Genomic DNA, 17,920 nt, shown 5'->3' with positions numbered 1-17,920 from the left:
ACCAGCAGGCCACATTCAAAAGTCTATGAGCGTCTCCATCCTTCAGATACCGAAACATCTCCGGAAGATGGAAAACCGCCTTGGCGCTAAGGGTAGGTCATTCAGGTTGACCATTGGCTGGAGACATCATGTGGCCGGACAGGTAGTGGTCAAAGGGCCTCCAAAATTGTCCCAAGGAGAAAAAAGTTCTGTTGGCCAAAGCCGGCAGATCGTCTTCTTAATTTTCCAATAAAATGAAACCTTTCGATGTGATAAACAGTTGTCCATTCGGACGCTTTGATAAATAAGGCCGTTACCGGAGAAGCAAAAGTCTATAATGGATATCGGATCAGCGTTGTGCATATGGGAGCGCAGTTTTTAGGTCCAGCGTGTGGAGAGAAGCTTCACAGCATTAAAACTGGATTCAGAATCTTGCTTTACCAGTAGCGTAGAGGGAGCCGGGTTTAAGACCTTCATATTGTCGGGTTAAGGCATAATGGTATTTGCAGCTGTACTGAGAAGCCTCAGAGTCATAGAAGGAGGCATCGTTAGGCTTTTCCTATCTGGGCAATTGGTCTCCTGTGAAGAAAAGAAGGACAGTTGCATGAAATGATAAATACGAGCAGCGCATATACTACATGGCCAAACGTTGGTGGACACCTGACTATCACACCTAGGTGAACTTGTTGAACATCCATTTCCAAAAATATGGAAATGTCCTTCCTTCTTTTAAGGCTATAACATCCTCCAGTCCTCTGTTAAAGCTTCCACAAGAGTTTGGAGAGTGTCTGTGAGAGTTTGAGCCTCATCTTCTGGATGAGAAGACTTGGTATGCCATTGGCATTCAAGTTCATTCTAAAGTCAATCAACAGGGTTTGGGTCAGGTCTCGATGTAGCCACTCGAGCTCCTCCATACCAAACTGGTCATATCATGACTTTATGAAGTTGGCTTTGTACACAGGGGACAGTCATGGTGGAACAGAAAAGGGCCTTCACCCAACTGGTCAGGCCATGTCTCTATGGATCTGGCTTTGTGCACAGGGGACAATCATGGTGGAACAGAAAGGGGCCTTCACCCAATTGGTCACACCATGTCTCTATAGAGCTGGCTTTGTGCACCGGGGACAGTCATGGTGGAACAGAAATGGGCCTTCACCCAACTGGTCACACCATGTCTTTATGGAGCTGGCTTTGTGCACCGGGGACAGTCATGGGGGGGATAGAAAAGTGTCTTCACCCAACTGGTCACACCATGTCTCTATGTAGCTGGCTTTGTGCACCGGGGACAGTCATGGTGGGACAGAAAAACGCCTTCACCCAACTGGTCACACCATGTCTTTATGGAGCTGGCTTTGTACACGGGGGACAGTCATGGTGGGACAGAAAAGGGTCTTCACCAAACTGTGACCACAAGACTGGAAGAGCCCAATTGTCTACAAAGTGTCTGTATGATGTAGCAATACCCATACCCTGCATTGAAAACACCTGAACCTCATAATTTTGAGGGAGTGTCCACATACTGTTGGCCGTTTTGTGTACCTATAACCCAAGGGTAACCTTGTAACTGAGGCTGCCCACCCTTGCTATGAACCAGGGGTAGCAAACCTCCGGCCCTCCAGCTGCGGTGAAACTACAAATCCCACGATGCATCTCTCTTCGGGAGTCGTGGCTGTGAGAATGTTGCAATGCCTCATGGGATTTGTAGTTCCACCCCACAGCCGGAGGCCCGGAGGTTTGCTACCCCTGCTATAAACTATTTGCTGTTGAGGATCCCGGTTGGCACAATACCTAAATCAGCCTCCAGGTGGTGCAGTTTCCTAACTAAGGCCAGTCATAGACGGAGCAGACCCATCAATTTGCAGTCTTCAGTGGTTTGGATGAAGATGACTCTGATTTTCCAAGCTAGGGTAGTACTCACGGCATGCTAAAGTGGCCCTTATCACTTTGTGGAGCATTTGTTTGGGTTACTATTCTATGTGAGGAGTGAAATTGAATGATTTCTGATACCAGTTTCCACGTATCACATCCTCACGGAGCTGCATTTCCATGACGGGACCGTATGGAAATCCTTACAGCAATGATGTCTCGGGCTCAGTGCCCACCGGAAACATTAATGGCATAGGGTTCGTAATGCTCTCTATGGGTTTCCGCAGTTCCCACAATCCAAAAATTCTAAAAGGATACGAATGTGACTGTGGGAGGGACATTAGAATGTAAGCTCTTGGGGACAGGGACTGGTGTCAGTGGCAGTATGTAGTCTGTAAAGTCCTACAGAACATGATGCTGCTGTAGAAACCGATATCTCATTCAACAGATTGTGGATACAGTACAATGTCTAATGACCATATGTCAGATAGCGCACTCTACATCTAGGCTGAACGAGCCGCTGGCGGAATGCCTTACCTGATCGCCATGACGACAAGGTACAGAGCTATGGAGAGGAGCAGCACCCCTCCGATCACTCCGAACACGATGGCCACGGTCACACCTGCATGGGAGAAAGAGGAGATAAGGAGAAGAAGCCATTGCATGGAACATAGAGTCATAGAGACATCCAGAGTGGGAGGAGTCAGGAAGGGTTGGTGAGATGCTTCATATTGTTTTATTGGGGGGTGTGTCCCCATTGGAAGAGGAAGTCCCTCCAGACAGACTCCGCCGCACCCACCCTCTCCTTCCCTCCCTGCTCTGTGTGAACTTCCATTTAGAGAGTCCGAAGGCAAACAGCTAGTGCAGTGTCGTCGTGTTCTCTCCATAGAAGAGCGGATTTTATATTGTATCAAATATCAGTTATAAACATGAAAAAGAAACAAATTCACCCAAAGAGCAGTCACATGTCATCTGTCCACTTCCAGCTACATGGAGGATGTGATAAAAAAGAGAAGGAACTTACCTGCAGAGAGTCCTGCAAGACAAAGAGAGAGACGAAAAGGATAAAAGTGCAGAAATATAACAAATCAAATCAAATGTTATACGTGTTACACTGCCCCCCAAACACAGCCGGTGTACAGACCCAGGAACTCAGCACAGGGATGGTGAGGGCTCCTCATAATGGGCACAGCGGGTGTACAGACCCGAGAACTCAGCACAGGGATGGTGGGAGCTCCTCATAATGGGCACAGCGGGTGTACAGACCCGGGAACTCAGCACAGGGATGGTGGGAGCCCCCTCATAATGGGCACAGTGGGTGTACAGACCCGGGAACTCAGCACAGGGATGGTGGGAGCCCCTCATAATGGGCACAGAGGGTGTACAGACCCGGGAACTCAGCACAGGGGTGGTGGGAGCCCCTCATAATGGGCACAGCTGTGGTCGGGACACAATGGACTGCGGTAAACATGGCACTACTAATGTCCAACTCTAAAGCTTACAAGAGTTGAGGTCTTACATGTGGTCAGTGGGATCTTCTTGAGCTTTTGGGCCAAGCCAACTCAACTACCTCTGCTGCTCTACCCATGGACTGGTCCTGGACAGACTTGTAGGGACATGAGACTCACCAATCTGGAGCCATTATGGACACCTCACCAAGGATGCGATGGTACAACCCACAACTATGTCATGGTGCCCCGATGGTGGAACGTACCTTTCTCCATCACGAAGGAGACGTATACGGTTCTGTAATTCACTGGTTGAATGTGCCGGACGTTATTTTCTAGGACTGCCGGGGGTCGGTTCATTGGAGTAGAGTGAAGTGTGGTGCGCAGTGTTTCCATCTACAGAAAGTTAGGATTTAATGTCAAATTTGGTAAAAACCTAATTTTCTCCTTTTTGAGTTTTGGACAGAGCGGTGAGGTCAGGTGCCTATTGCTGCCAGTGTCCCCCATTGGGGTGGTTCACCCTCTTTATTCGTCCCGATGACCATTGTCACCAGGACACAAACCGTGCTAAGAATGGATTTCCTGTCACCGTGGAGAGATTTACCATCACTTCCTGTTATGTCTCCAGGACAGGAAATGAGGGAGAACCCCACAACAGGGACACAGGAGAAAAAAAAAACCCGCCAGGGGTTTTAACAATTCTCTACTCTATCCAAAACTATTTGCATGGAACACCGTGAGTCCACCATCCACTTACCTGAGACTCGGAGATCTGGACGGGGTTGGAGAAAACGGTCCAGACGACGCTCTGGGAGCAGGGTGGTGTGGTCAGGGAGCCGCTGTAGCGAAAATACCGGTCCAGATTGCTAGGCAGCAGGTCTTCAATGTTAAAGGATGGAATGGGAACACTCTGTTCTGTAGGAGATATCAACATGAGGATCCCACAGACACTACATGGCCAAACGTATGAGGACACCCCTCCAAATTATGGAGTTCAGGCGTCTCCATTGGAGGGTTCTTTTCATTCTAAATCATACAAGGACATTGTAGACAATTGGGCTCTTCCAGCCTTGTGGTCACAGTTTGGTGAAGACCCTTTTCTGTCCCACCATGACTGTCCCCTGTGTACAAAGCCAGCTCCATAAAGACATGGTGTGATCAGTGTGGTGGAGGAACCCAAGTGTCCTGCACAGAGCCCTGACCTCAACCCTACTGAACACCTTTGGGATGAATTGGAATACCAAATGTGATCCGGGTCTTCTCATCCAACATCAGTACCTGACCTCACACATGGGACACTTTCCCACAGACACAATCCAAAATCTTTTGGAAAGTCTTCCCAGAAGAGTGGAGGATAGTATACCCCTAATGGGGGGACCTAATTCATATTTAAGTACAGGGGAGGGAGGGGGCACTCCATATTAATAGCCACGGGGAGAGGGGGGCACTCCATAATAATGGCCATGGGGAGAGGGTGGGCACTCCATAATAATGGCCATGGGGAGAGGGGGGCACTCCATCATAATGGCCATGGGGAGACGGGGGCACTCCATAATAATGGCCATGGGGAGAGGGGGGCACTCCATCATAATGGCCATGGGGAGAGGGGGGCACTCCATCATAATGGCCATGGGGAGACGGGGGCACTCCATATTAGTGGCCATGGAGAGACAGGGGCACTCCATATTAATGGCCATGTGGGCAGGGGAACACTCCATAATAATGGGCATGAGGAGAGGGGGGCACTCCATAATAATGGCCATGGGGGGAGGGGAACACTCCATATTAATGGCCATGGGGAGAGGGGGGCACTCCATATTAATGGCCATGTGGGCAGGGGAACACTCCATAATAATGGGCATGAGGAGAGGGGGGCACTCCATAATAATGGCCATGTGGGCAGGGGACATGGGACACTTTCCCACAGACACAATCCAAAATCTTTTGGAAAGTCTTCCCAGAAGAGTGGAGGATAGTATACCCCTAATGGGGGGACCTAATTCATATTTAAGTACAGGGGAGGGAGGGGGCACTCCATATTAATAGCCACGGGGAGAGGGGGGCACTCCATAATAATGGCCATGGGGAGAGGGGGGCACTTCATATTAATGGCCATGAGGTGAGAGGGGAGGACTCCATATTAATGGCCATGTGGGCAGGGGAACACTCCATAATAATGGGCATGAGGAGAGGGGGGCACTCCATAATAATGGCCATGGGGGGAGGGGAACACTCCATATTAATGGCCATGGGGAGAGGGGGGCACTCCATATTAATGGCCATGTGGGCAGGGGAACACTCCATAATAATGGCCATGGGGAGAGGGGAACACTCCATATTAATGGCCATGGGGAGAGGGGGGCACTCCATATTAATGGCCATGTGGGCAGGGGAACACTCCATAATAATGGGCATGAGGAGAGGGGGGCACTCCATAATAATGGCCATGGGGGGAGGGGAACACTCCATATTAATGGCCATGGGGAGAGGGGGGCACTCCATATTAATGGCCATGTGGGCAGGGGAACACTCCATAATAATGGCCATGGGGAGAGGGGGGCACTCCATAATAATGGCCATGTGGGCAGGGGAACACTCCATATTAATGGCCATGGGGAGAGGGGGGCACTCCATATTAATGGCCATGTGGGCAGGGGAACACTCCATAATAATGGCCATGGGAAAAGGGGGGCACTCCATATTAATGGCCATGAGGGAAAAGGGGGGCACTCCATATTAATGGCCATGAGGGAAAAGGGGGGCACTCCATATTAATGGCCATGAGGGAAAAGGGGGGGACTCCATATTAATGGCCATGAGGGAAAAGGGGGGGACTCCATATTAATGGACATGTGGTCAGGGGAACACTCCATAATAATGGCCATAAGGGGAGGGGGCACTTCATAACAATGGCCATGGGGGGAGGGGAACACTCCATGTTAATGTATTTGGCCCCAATAGATTTGAACTCTTATATAAAACTAAAATGAAAGAATTTGGTCTGACGTTAGAAATACATTTTGCTGCCACTCTAACATGCCGTGCTGCCACTCTAACATGCCGTGCGTCTTCTTCTCACCTGCGTAGCTGACTCTCCCCAGATGGTTGATGATGTTGGCAAAGCCTGGGTTGGACCTGGGCCCGGTCTGCTCAGCGAGGATGAAAGGTAGAAATCGGATATAAATGATATATATTCAAATATCAGAGAATCAGACAAACAAGAAGCCGGACAGCGCGTCGCTCACCGCGATAAGGATCCCCAGGACCGCCAGTCCATTCGGCTTGTCTTTGACGTCATTTATTTTGCCGGCATCGGAGTTATAATGGACGATGTGCAGCTTGTTTTGCGGGGTAAAAAGAGACACGGGACATTGTTACATTGATTTAATGAATGACAAAGCTAGGAACTTCCCTCAAACCTTATACTGAGCCTAGCCTGAAACCTGCCTAAGCACACACAAGTCCCCCCGGTGCCACAATCCTTATACATTCCAATTCCTGAATATATTCTTCTGGTCGAATGTTCTGCGATAGGTTAATTCATAAAGAACTGAGTGAGTGAGGGAAATACCTAATTGTGGCCACTAGATGGCGCCGATGATCACAGGAAATAAATACATTGTAGTAACAAGAGATACAATGTAACAATTCTAGAGAGCAGTGGAGGGAATGGGGGGGAAATACCTCATTGTGGCCACTAGATGGCGCCAGGGGTCATAGGAGATAAATACATTGTAGTAACAAGAGATACAATGTAACAATTCTAGAGAGCGGTGGAGGGAATGGGGGGAAATACCTCATTGTGGCCACTAGATGGCGCAGAGGATCACAGGAAATAAATACATTGTAGTAACAAGAGATACAATGTAACGATTCTAGAGAGCGGTGGAGGGAATAGGGGGAAATACCTAATTGTGGCCACTAGATGGCGCAGAGGATCACAGGAGGTCAATACATGTTACTAAGGAGATACAATTTTACAATTCTAGAGAGCGGTGGAGGGAATGAGCATGTGACTGTAACCACTGATACTACAGGGATAGCGATGGTGACATTTATATGCTCATTCTCTCTCATATATCTACCTCCCTGTTTAAATTGAAACTATATTGAGCTTTTTCACAAACATTATTCAACAGATCTATACTATCTGACCTCATGTGAAAAGATTACCTTTAAGGTTCCAGTGCCCCTCCATCATGAAATAACAACTCTTTGGTTGAGTGACCCCTGTAAGCCCTAACTGGATGGCATTTAGATAGCTAAATCCCCCGTGTATCATAAACACCCCCCTGCAGCCTCTTTGCACCACTCCAGCGCTGGACGCATGGTATTTCTCAGGGCCGGTTCACTGATGGTGACAGCAGTGGGCCATGTCTGCTTAATGTGTGCTGAAATGGTAACTTAGTAGTCTCCATTTGAGGGCAGGGTGACAACGCTGGAGGGCAACTGGGAGACCAGGACAGAGCGGCGTCGCCCTTTAACAGAAAGTGCCTGGACAAGGTCCCTCATGGCGGGATCGCAGGGATTATTTAAATGGCATCTGCAAATTTAAAAAAGAATCAGAAACTAGTTTTGAACTTTGACCTGCTTTTAAAGCGACGTGAACGCGTGAAAGCCGATATGAGATGCGCCATTTGGGGTTAATATACTGTATACCACACTCCGGCCCTCCAGCTGTGGGGTGGAACTACAAATCCCCCATGAGGCATTGCAAGATCCTCACAGCCGCAGACATGACTCCCGGAGAGAGATGCATCATGGGGTTTGTAGATACACCCCAGCTGGAGGGCCGGAGTTTGGCTACCGCTGCTGTATACTGTAGATCACATGACTTTTAAAGCAACAGGAACACGTTACGGCTGATATGAGATTGGCCATTTGGGTTTCTATACTGTATACTGTAGATCACATGACTTTTAAAGCAACAGGAACACGTTACGGCTGATATGAGATTGGCCTTTTGGGTTTATATACTGTATACTGCAGATCACATGACTTTTAAAGGGACATGAACACGTTACGGCTGATATGAGATTGGCCTTTTGGGTTTCTATACTGTATACTGTATACTGCAGATCACATGACTTTTAAAGGGACATGAACACGCTACAGCTGATATAAGATTCGTCATAGGGTTTCTATACTGTATACTGCAGATCACATGACTTTTAAAGCAACAGGAACACGTTACGGCTGATATGAGATTGGCCTTTTGGGTTTATATACTGTATACTGCAGATCACATGACTTTTAAAGGGACATGAACACGCTACAGCTGATATAAGATTCGTCATAGGGTTTCTATACTGTATGCTGCAGATCACATGACTTTTAAAGGGACATGAACACGTTAAAGCTGATATGAGATTGGCCATTTGGGTTTCTATACTGTATACTGCAGATCACATGACTTCTAGTGACGTGAACACGTGATGAGATTTGGGTTGGGTTTATATCTACTCTAGGGGTACCATGTGGTCTTTAGGCTGCAGAACTATTTGGACAGGACGATGCCATCAAAGCCTAATCCCGCCTTAGTGCACCGGGTTGCGCGCCCATACATCGGAAGGTGACACATCGCTGACTCGGCTGTCTCAGGCCCTTTGTTGTCCATGTTGGAGCCATATGGGGGTCACCGGTTACGGTCAGTGAGCCAATTTCTCATAGCTGGATGGTGGCTTCCCGCAGGTTCATAATCCGCGTGGGCTTACTGAACCAGAAAACTGGCCGCTGCCCGCTGGGAGTCCAGACGGGTTAATTTTTAGTGTGTCTGAGCGGCTTTTCATCTGTGACTGCGGCTAAAATGTCAAAGCCAAAAGCCGGAGACTCGAGGAGGAACTTTCCCTTATGTGCCTGGCTGTAGGAAATGGTAGAGCTTGCCATAGACAGAAGTCCTCCTGGTCTTCTTCATACCGTGTATCTCCAGGACCCACCGCTGTCCCTTCTCCCGGGGTCTGCCAACGTACAGGTTGGCATTTGGCAACCTCTGCTGTCCTTCTCTCAGGTCTGCTGATGCTCAGTTGGCTGGTCTTGGCCTCTAGCAACATTTGTAGTCCAGGGGGCGATCCTTCGGAGGCACCATAGCTCCAATCTCACCTATCCTAGGACCCAACTCCCGTTTTATGATTGCCGGCCCTTTAACTGAACTGTATATAAAAGTATTTCTGCATGGCGTTGCTTAGCTTGTGCGCGGGCCAAGCAGAGCTCTTTGCCAGGTCTCCGGGGGACAAAGGACTCCAGCAGAGAATATATTTACTTAGCCTGAGCCGCGTCTAATACTACAAAACACGCAGTAAGATTATAAGCCTCATAGCAATGTAGTTAAGATACGAATAACCTTATAAGGACTTAAAGGGCCAGCGGACATAAAAATTGGCAAGCCTTCCACTGCTGCTGCTGCTGAGCATGTCTGAAGCCCAGAAGAAGGCCTGCTTTTTAGGTCTGTGGAGAATTTTATTAAAGGGTTAGTCCATTCTTAGGTATGGTTGGAGCCTGGTCGGCTGAGTCACCCCTGGCTACTTCTATGTCTTGGATGCTCCAACATGTCATAATCCCCACCTCGGTTCCTGTCTACTTGGGAGTTTTGGGTGTTTCCAGGACCGGATTTACTCTCCCTGCTGCCCCAAGGCCAGGTTCCGCAATGCGCCCCTCAGCCACTTTTACTTTTTCTATTTTTTTATCTTATAATTTTTTTTCTTTATAATTATTATTTTTTAATTATAATTTTTTCTTTATTTATTTTTTACTTTGTTTTTTAATGTAATCATTTAAATTTTTTGATCAATTTTGCATTCACTTAACTTTATTGCTATCACACAGGAGCAAACAATCCCCCTGTGCGATAGCATTTGGAGGTGACAGGTTCTCTTTATTGACCCCTGTCACTCCCAATACAGGAGTTCCAGCACTCCTAAAGCAGGGCTAAATGTGGAAAACAAATTACCACCCGGCGCCCAGAACTCCATGTTCCGGGGGGCCTGGGGAACTTCAAACCTGTGCCGCCTCTCTGCTCCGTGCGGCCCCGAGGCCCGGCCTTGGTCGGGTGACTTCAAACCTGTGCCGCCCCTCTGCTCAGTGCCGCCCCCCGAGGCCCGGCCTTGGTGGCCTTGTCGGGAATCCGACCCTGGGTGTCTCCGTCCACCTTTATGTGTTCCAACTCTTCCTGTTACAGTCTTCATAACATAATATTATCAACAGGTGACATCCTCCAATTGGTTTCATCTCGGCAGTCTTTCACTGAAGATATAGGCTCTTACACATACATATAGTATATATAGTCTCTTACACATATGGCCATTGGAGGGGGCAGTTTTGAAATTGTACCAAATTCCCTATGGTCAAATGTTTGTGGATACATGACCATCACACCTATTTGTTGGACATACCTGTCCAAAGCTATGGGCATCAATATGGACCTAACCCTTCCCATCTTCCCTTGCATCTATGACAGCCTCCATTCTTCTGGGAGGTTAGAGGGTATCTTGTGCCCACTCAACCAAAAGAGTGTTAGGGAGGTTAGCTACGGATGTTGGATGAGAGGACCTGGTTTGCAGTTGGGTTTCCAACTCATCCCGAAGGTGTTCAGTAGGGTTGAGGTCAGGACTCTGTGCAGGACACTCGAGTTCCTCCACACCAAACTGGTCACACCATGTCTTTATGGAGCTGGCATTGTACACAGGGGACAGTCATGGTGGAAAAGAAGAGGGCCTTCCTTAAACTGTTACCACAAGGCTGGAAGAACACAACTGCCCTTTATTCCAACGGTGTTCAGTAGGGTTGAGGTCAGGGCTCTGTGTAGGACACTCGAGTTCCTCCACTTGGTGGGCTACTGACCAGAAGACCTTCAGTTGTGGTCTTCAAGAAGAAGTGTCATGAAGAGCCATGTTCTGTGTTTGTGGTGTTTATATGTTGACTTTGACCTCAATAAATACACAATCTAAGAACCAAACCTGTTCCATATTGTTATTTAATATCTCCTTGGGATATCATTATAGTATTGGGGAACCAGAGATCCTACGGAGAACATTGGGGTGCTATCAAAGTGACTAAATACTCCCTGTAATTGGTTTGAGCAGATATGACCAAATGCTTGGCCAATGCTTGTTAGGACTCGGGACAAAACATAAATGTTCTTCGGGGTGGTTGGTCAAACCCAAAATGATCATCATCTCTGCTAGATCTTTCATTATTTTATAACAAGAGGAGCCAGGAGGCCACCAAGGCAGAGGGGAACAGCCAAAACGTCCAGGTGGGCCAGAACAGGCCGAGGATTTATGGCCTATGTCCCCATGACATATAAAAAGTCAGTAGATGACGTTTCATTTTTGGGTGGACTGACCTTTAATTCCCACTGGTGTTGGCATGTAAGATCTCACCTCTGCTGGGTATTCTTGATCATCGATGTAGTGCTCAGCGCCTCCTGGATGTTCCTCACTCCCCCAATGCAAATGGAGCTGTGCGGCCGTGTAATTGTTCGGAAGGCCGATGAGGCGCATTGATGACGGCAAGGAGAGCTTGACTGGAAAAAAAAGAATGAGCCGTACTTCATCATCTCTGAAAGCAAAGTCTACAAAGATATCAGGCCTCGGAGCAATGTGGTCAAGGGACCATGTGTTCAAAAATGTCCTTCCACACGCCCTGACACTCAGTCATATTGTGACCCTTCACAATCAACCCTCTTCTCATCCAAACCCTAAACTCAACCGTACTGCCGAGTTAAACCTTCACACAAGACCTTTCCCCACCCCCAAAGAAGGACCTTCAATGCAGATATACAAACCATTAGTGAAATTACATAAAACATGTTCAAGTTTATGAGACTTATGGGAGTGGGTTTAGATCTACTTTACTCTGAGGGCCCATGTTGGGCTTTTGTTTCCCTCAGATGGGTTTTGTAGTCTATAGGAATGCAAAACGGTAAAAAGCAGGTCAGAAGGAGGTCAACCTTAAGTCAAGTGCACCTTCCAATGAATCATGCAGGATCTCAGAAGCTTCTCATACTGATATCAAACTAATGACTCAGGCCAAAGCCCTTCAATCCAGTGGCGTAACAATCACCATAGCGACCCAGGCAGCCGCTATGGGGCCTGGGGCACAGTGGGGCCCCGCCAGATGCCATGCGGGCCGCCTGGGTCGCTATGGCATCCTCTGCTGGTGGCTTTCACTGGCGGCTCTGAAGAAGAATGCGCCGCTGTTCAGATCACTGACAGTACATCTCTGCAGCGGCGCGTTCCTCTCCACAGAGTAAATGAGAGCCAGCAGCGGCGGTGGAGCAGGCTGGACCCGGCAGTGGAGGTAAGAGGCGGGGCCCATCAGCGACGGTGGAGGAAGAGGAGGCGGACACTCCGGTCAGGTAAAGAGTGCTACCAGCCCACCTGAGGGTGACCCTGCAGAGCCCACCATGGAGAGTCTATGGTGGGCTCTGCAGGGTCACCCTCAGGTGGGCTGTGTGGGATCTCAAGTGGGCTCTGCAAGGGGTATAACTAGAAATCACGGGGCCCCATACAAAAATTTGCTATAGAGCCCTGTGATTTCTAGTTACAATCCATATACCCATTGCACTCCTGACCGCTTATCCATAGTAAGAATGGTTGGGTGCATCGGCTACCGTCCAGCAATACAGAAAAGTGTTCACACCGGCACTCCAAAGCTAGAAGTAGGTCTATTCATTGACGCACGTGCAAAACATGCTCATTGCGATGGAGTGCCGGTGTCCACACTTTTCAGGCCAAAGCCCGACACAGACCCTTATTGTATCCTCTTATTACAACCCAAACTTTAACCAAACACCTTATCCCTGTACGGTGTAGTCCAACTCTACTCAAAGGAAGGGTTGGAGACACCATGCCGTAAAATTCAAGTCCAAATCCAAGCTCATTCCAACGATAGAATGTTTGCAAAGTCAACATGTTCTTCTTGGGCCGCAGTTCCTCAGAGCTTACGAGAATGGAAACCATTGTTCAGTTTTCATGGACTTACCGATCACCATGTCGTTGGATGTTGCCGATGAGTTAGCACAGTTGAGTAAGCCCTTCAAACCCATCCTTACCAAAATTTTTGTCCAACCCCGTGTTGACCTCCTCGTTACCGATCACCATGTCGTTGGATGTTGCCGATGAGTTAGCACAGTTGAGTAAGCCCTTCAAACCCATCCTTTCCAAAATTTTTGGCCAACCCTGTGTTGACCTCCTCGTTACCGACCACCATGTCATTGGATGTTGCCGGTGAGTTAGCACAGTTGAGTAAACCCTTCAAACCCATCCTTACCAAAAATTTTTGGCCAACCCCGTGTTGACCTCCTCGTTACCGATCACCATGTCGTTGGATGTTGCCGGTGAGTTAGCACACTTGAGTAAGCCCTTCAAACCCATCCTTACCAAAATTTCTGGCCAACCCCGTGTTGACCTCCTTGTTACCGATCACCATGTCGTTGGATGTTGCCGGTGAGTTAGCACAGTTGAGTAAGCCCTTCAAACCCATCCTTACCAAAAAAATTTGGCCAACCCCGTGTGACCTCCTCGTTACCGATCACCATGTCGTTGGATGTTGCCGGTGAGTTAGCACACTTGAGTAAGCCCTTCAAACCCATCCTTACCAAAATTTCTGGCCAACCCCGTGTTGACCTCCTCGTTACCGATCACCATGTCGTTGGATGTTGCCGGTGAGTTAGCACAGTTGAGTAAGCCCTTCAAACCCATCCTTTCCAAAATTTTTGGCCAACCCTGTGTTGACCTCCTCGTTACCGACCACCATGTCATTGGATGTTGCCGGTGAGTTAGCACAGTTGAGTAAACCCTTCAAACCCATCCTTACCAAAAATTTTTGGCCAACCCCGTGTTGACCTCCTCGTTACCGATCACCATGTCGTTGGATGTTGCCGGTGAGTTAGCACACTTGAGTAAGCCCTTCAAACCCATCCTTACCAAAATTTCTGGCCAACCCCGTGTTGACCTCCTCGTTACCGATCACCATGTCGTTGGATGTTGCCGGTGAGTTAGCACAGTTGAGTAAGCCCTTCAAACCCATCCTTACCAAAAAAATTTGGCCAACCCCGTGTTGACCTCCTCGTTACCAATCACCATGTCGTTGGATGTTGCCGGTGAGTTAGCACAGTTGAGTAAGCCCTTCAAACCCATCCTTACCAAAAAGTTTGGCCAACCCCGTGTTGACCTCCTCGTTACCGATCACCATGTCGTTGGATGTTGCCGGTGAGTTAGCACACTTGAGTAAGCCCTTCAAACCCATCCTTACCAAAATTTCTGGCCAACCCCGTGTTGACCTCCTCGTTACCGATCACCATGTCGTTGGATGTTGCCGGTGAGTTAGCACAGTTGAGTAAGCCCTTCAAACCCATCCTTACCAAAAAAATTTGGCCAACCCCGTGTTGACCTCCTCGTTACCAATCACCATGTCGTTGGATGTTGCCGGTGAGTTAGCACAGTTGAGTAAGCCCTTCAAACCCATCCTTACCAAAAAGTTTGGCCAACCCCGTGTTGACCTCCTCGTTACCGATCACCATGTCGTTGGATGTTGCCGGTGAGTTAGCACACTTGAGTAAGCCCTTCAAACCCATCCTTACCAAAATTTCTGGCCAACCCCGTGTTGACCTCCTCGTTACCGATCACCATGTCGTTGGATGTTGCCGGTGAGTTAGCACAGTTGAGTAAGCCCTTCAAACCCATCCTTACCAAAAAAATTTGGCCAACCCCGGGTTGACCTCCTCGTTCCAGCACCAAAAACAAGAAAGGTCGAGATGCCTTCAACACATTCGGCAAGTTACCCTTTATGTGGAGCGGCACCATCTCCTCCGGGTTCTGAGGAGCAGGAGAAGCTGGTCCTCTTGGCCGCCTTCCATTGACCTCTGCCGGGTTCATTTGTGGAATTCCGGTAGGCCAGACTGGATTTAGAGTGGAGCACGGCGGGGTTGTCTGGGAGCGTCTTCCCACGTGAATTACTGTGTTCTCGGCAAAGCCAAGTTCCTGTTATTAGTGATAATTATTCTGCCGCCTCCGGACGGAGCAGCAGAGGAGATGACTTTAGATAACGTGACCGCCCTGGAGTAACCCTTCCGGCTCTCGTCCCGTCTACATGAAGGTTCCCTATGGCCACTGCTCGGGGTCTGCTCCTATCTAGAACCTGCAAATCTGGGGCTGGCTTCTTAAGCTTTCCCCATCTCATATACTAGAACCAATCACGTCTATGGAGGGTTAGAGGAAACCAGGCGAACATGGACACTCCATGCAGATAGTGTCCTGGCTGGGATTTGAACCAAGGACACCAGTGCTGCAAGTGCTAACCGCTGAGCCACTGCCATACAGACATGTGAGCTACAAAATACATTCATTGAAAGGTATATTGTGTTTTAGTGCCTTTCCAGTGCGTATTCCGTGTCGTGATCACTGGGGGAGGGGAGACTGAGGAAATGCTTCCTCCTGCCTGCAGCAGACTGATCACTGGGGGAGGGGAGACTGAGGAAATGCTTCCTCCTGCCTGCAGCAGACTGATCACTGGGGGGAGGGGAGACTGAGGAAATGCTTCCTCCTGCCTGCAGCAGACTGATCACTGGGGGAAGAGAGAGTGAGGAAATGCTTCTTCTGCCTGCAGCGGACTGATCACTGGGCGAGGGGAGACTGAGGAAATGCTTCCTCCTGCCTGCAGCAGACTGATCACTGGGGGAGGGGAGACTGAGGAAAGGCTCCCTCCTGCCTGCAGCAGACTGATCATGGGGGGAAGAGAGACTGAAGAAATGCTTCTTCTGCCTGCAGCGGACTGATCACTGGGCGAGGGGAGACTGAGGAAATGCTTCCTCCTGCCTGCAGCAGACTGATCACTGGGGGAGGGGAGACTGAGGAAATGCTTCATCCTGCCTGCAGCAGACTGATCACTGGGAGAAGAGAGACTGAAGAAATGCTTCTTCTGCCTGCAGCGGACTGATCACTGGGCGAGGGGAGACTGAGGAAATGCTTCCTCCTGCCTGCAGCAGACTGATCACTGGGGGAGGGGAGACTGAGGAAATGCTTCCTCCTGCCTGCAGCAGACTGATGACATGTCAGGAATGGATTTTTTTTTACCGAAACCCGAAAGCTGCTCCCTGATTGGTTACATTTCGGTTCTCAGCGGAGAGACGGATTACAGAGAATAGAAAAATATTTCACTTGGAAGGAAAGAAAAAATCGGCCCCAAAAAGAGTTCCGGGGGGGCCCCACAGCACTGCACCGGGTACCTATAATAAGGATCAATGGTACAATGTAATAGAAAACATAAGGAGTGCAGCAAAGGCTGCGTCCCGACCCCTCAGGAGGAATCAAAGTGTGTCACTGGTAATCATACCAGGAAAAGGAGCCCCATTTCTTCCGCTGCCCATAGGCACATGCCTGCTGAGCCTCGGGGTGATGGGCAACGCCGTGGCTCAGTGGTTAAAGGAGAACTATGAGGGGGGGAGGGGCTTTTCATTGTCACTCACGCAGCTGGGCGGATCCCGTCGTCTACGTCGGATCCGCTCCGGCTGCGGCGGTCCCAGTATACCGCGAGCTGTAGCTCCCTATATACTGAGCCTAGGGTGACGGGAGGGCGCTAGTTTGTGTCCTCCCGTTACCCTAAGGAGAACTATGGGGAAAAACACTGACCCCACTTTAATACTGCTATAAAGGCCCGCAGTCTCCTCCATGTTGTCCTCCATACATTCAATGAACCCCTCATAAGTGGCCCCTCGCAGCCTTTATTGCCCCTCTCTCATTCATCCAGTCGCGGGCCACCCATGGGCCTCTCTTCCCCTTTTTTCCACATCAGCGGCTTCTGTCACAACTCCTCCTCCTCTCTGATCAGGCTTTTCACACTGCTGCACTCTGAGCTTCTTTTCCTCTGTCCTGCCAGCAGATCTTTCATCGTGGCCGCCGGTGCCAGGAACAAGCCATGGCCTCTTCCATCCTCGCAGACCTTCCATCAGATATACCCTGATAACGTCTCCGTGACCCCCCCTCCTCCCAACCTGTCTGGACCTGTCCTCCATGTTGGACCTGACACCTTGGGCAGTGACCACCTCTGTTGGCTATCTTTTTGTAACAGAGACTTCTACAGAAGTGTTTCCAGTAAAGAACGTTCCATTAAAGTGAACCTGTCCTGCCTAAGGCCACACGTACCAAGGGATGCCGATTTGATACCTTAAGGGCCTGCTTGGGTGGTTGGGTTGCCACCTTTCCTGGTCTTTTTCTGGTAATACCATTGGCAGCAAGTCCAATTTTTACCGGACAGGTCCGGTAAAATACAAGGCCAGGTGGCAACCCTAGTCAACGGGGGTTCTGTTCAACTCAGATAGGTTTTGGGTTCGGAATACAAAACCCACTTGAAGCAAGTCACAAGAAGGTCAGCTGAAGGTCCAATGGACCGGTCAATAGATTTGGAATGATCTCAGTACCATCTCACATTGACGCCATCAACACCAGCCCAAAGCTTTCCAACACAGGTCCCTACTAACCCCCCAAAAGACTCTACTGGGCCCCTTTCTGATTTTGTTTCTCTCTGTTACTGGGGCCCAACTTTCCTTGGCCGATGCCTGCCAACTTCCATTTCCCTAGCTACATTGATGTAAATACAAGGCCAGGTGGCAACCCTAGTCAACGGGGTTT

At 49.1% G+C, this 17,920-nt stretch overlaps 1 protein-coding gene across 1 annotated transcript in view; it reads right to left on the bottom strand.

Moving 5' to 3' along the window:
* Window positions 1–2,831: 2,831 nt before the first annotated feature.
* The window catches only part of CA14 (carbonic anhydrase 14), a 36,383-nt gene continuing 21,294 nt past the window's right edge, over window positions 2,832–17,920 (bottom strand). The window contains exons 4-9 of the mRNA XM_018566056.1: window positions 11,672–11,814; window positions 6,539–6,631; window positions 6,373–6,439; window positions 4,051–4,208; window positions 3,560–3,689; window positions 2,832–2,881 (exon numbers count right to left, since the gene is read on the bottom strand). Coding sequence (XP_018421558.1) covers window positions 2,832–2,881; window positions 3,560–3,689; window positions 4,051–4,208; window positions 6,373–6,439; window positions 6,539–6,631; window positions 11,672–11,814 — 641 coding nt within the window. The remainder of the gene's footprint in view (window positions 2,882–3,559; window positions 3,690–4,050; window positions 4,209–6,372; window positions 6,440–6,538; window positions 6,632–11,671; window positions 11,815–17,920) is intronic.

This window comes from Nanorana parkeri, unplaced genomic scaffold (genome assembly GCF_000935625.1).
Source record: "Nanorana parkeri isolate BGI_ZX_2015 unplaced genomic scaffold, ASM93562v1 scaffold911, whole genome shotgun sequence".
In the NCBI taxonomy this organism is placed as follows: domain Eukaryota; kingdom Metazoa; phylum Chordata; class Amphibia; order Anura; family Dicroglossidae; genus Nanorana; species Nanorana parkeri.
This window is presented reverse-complemented; position numbering and strand designations above follow the sequence as displayed.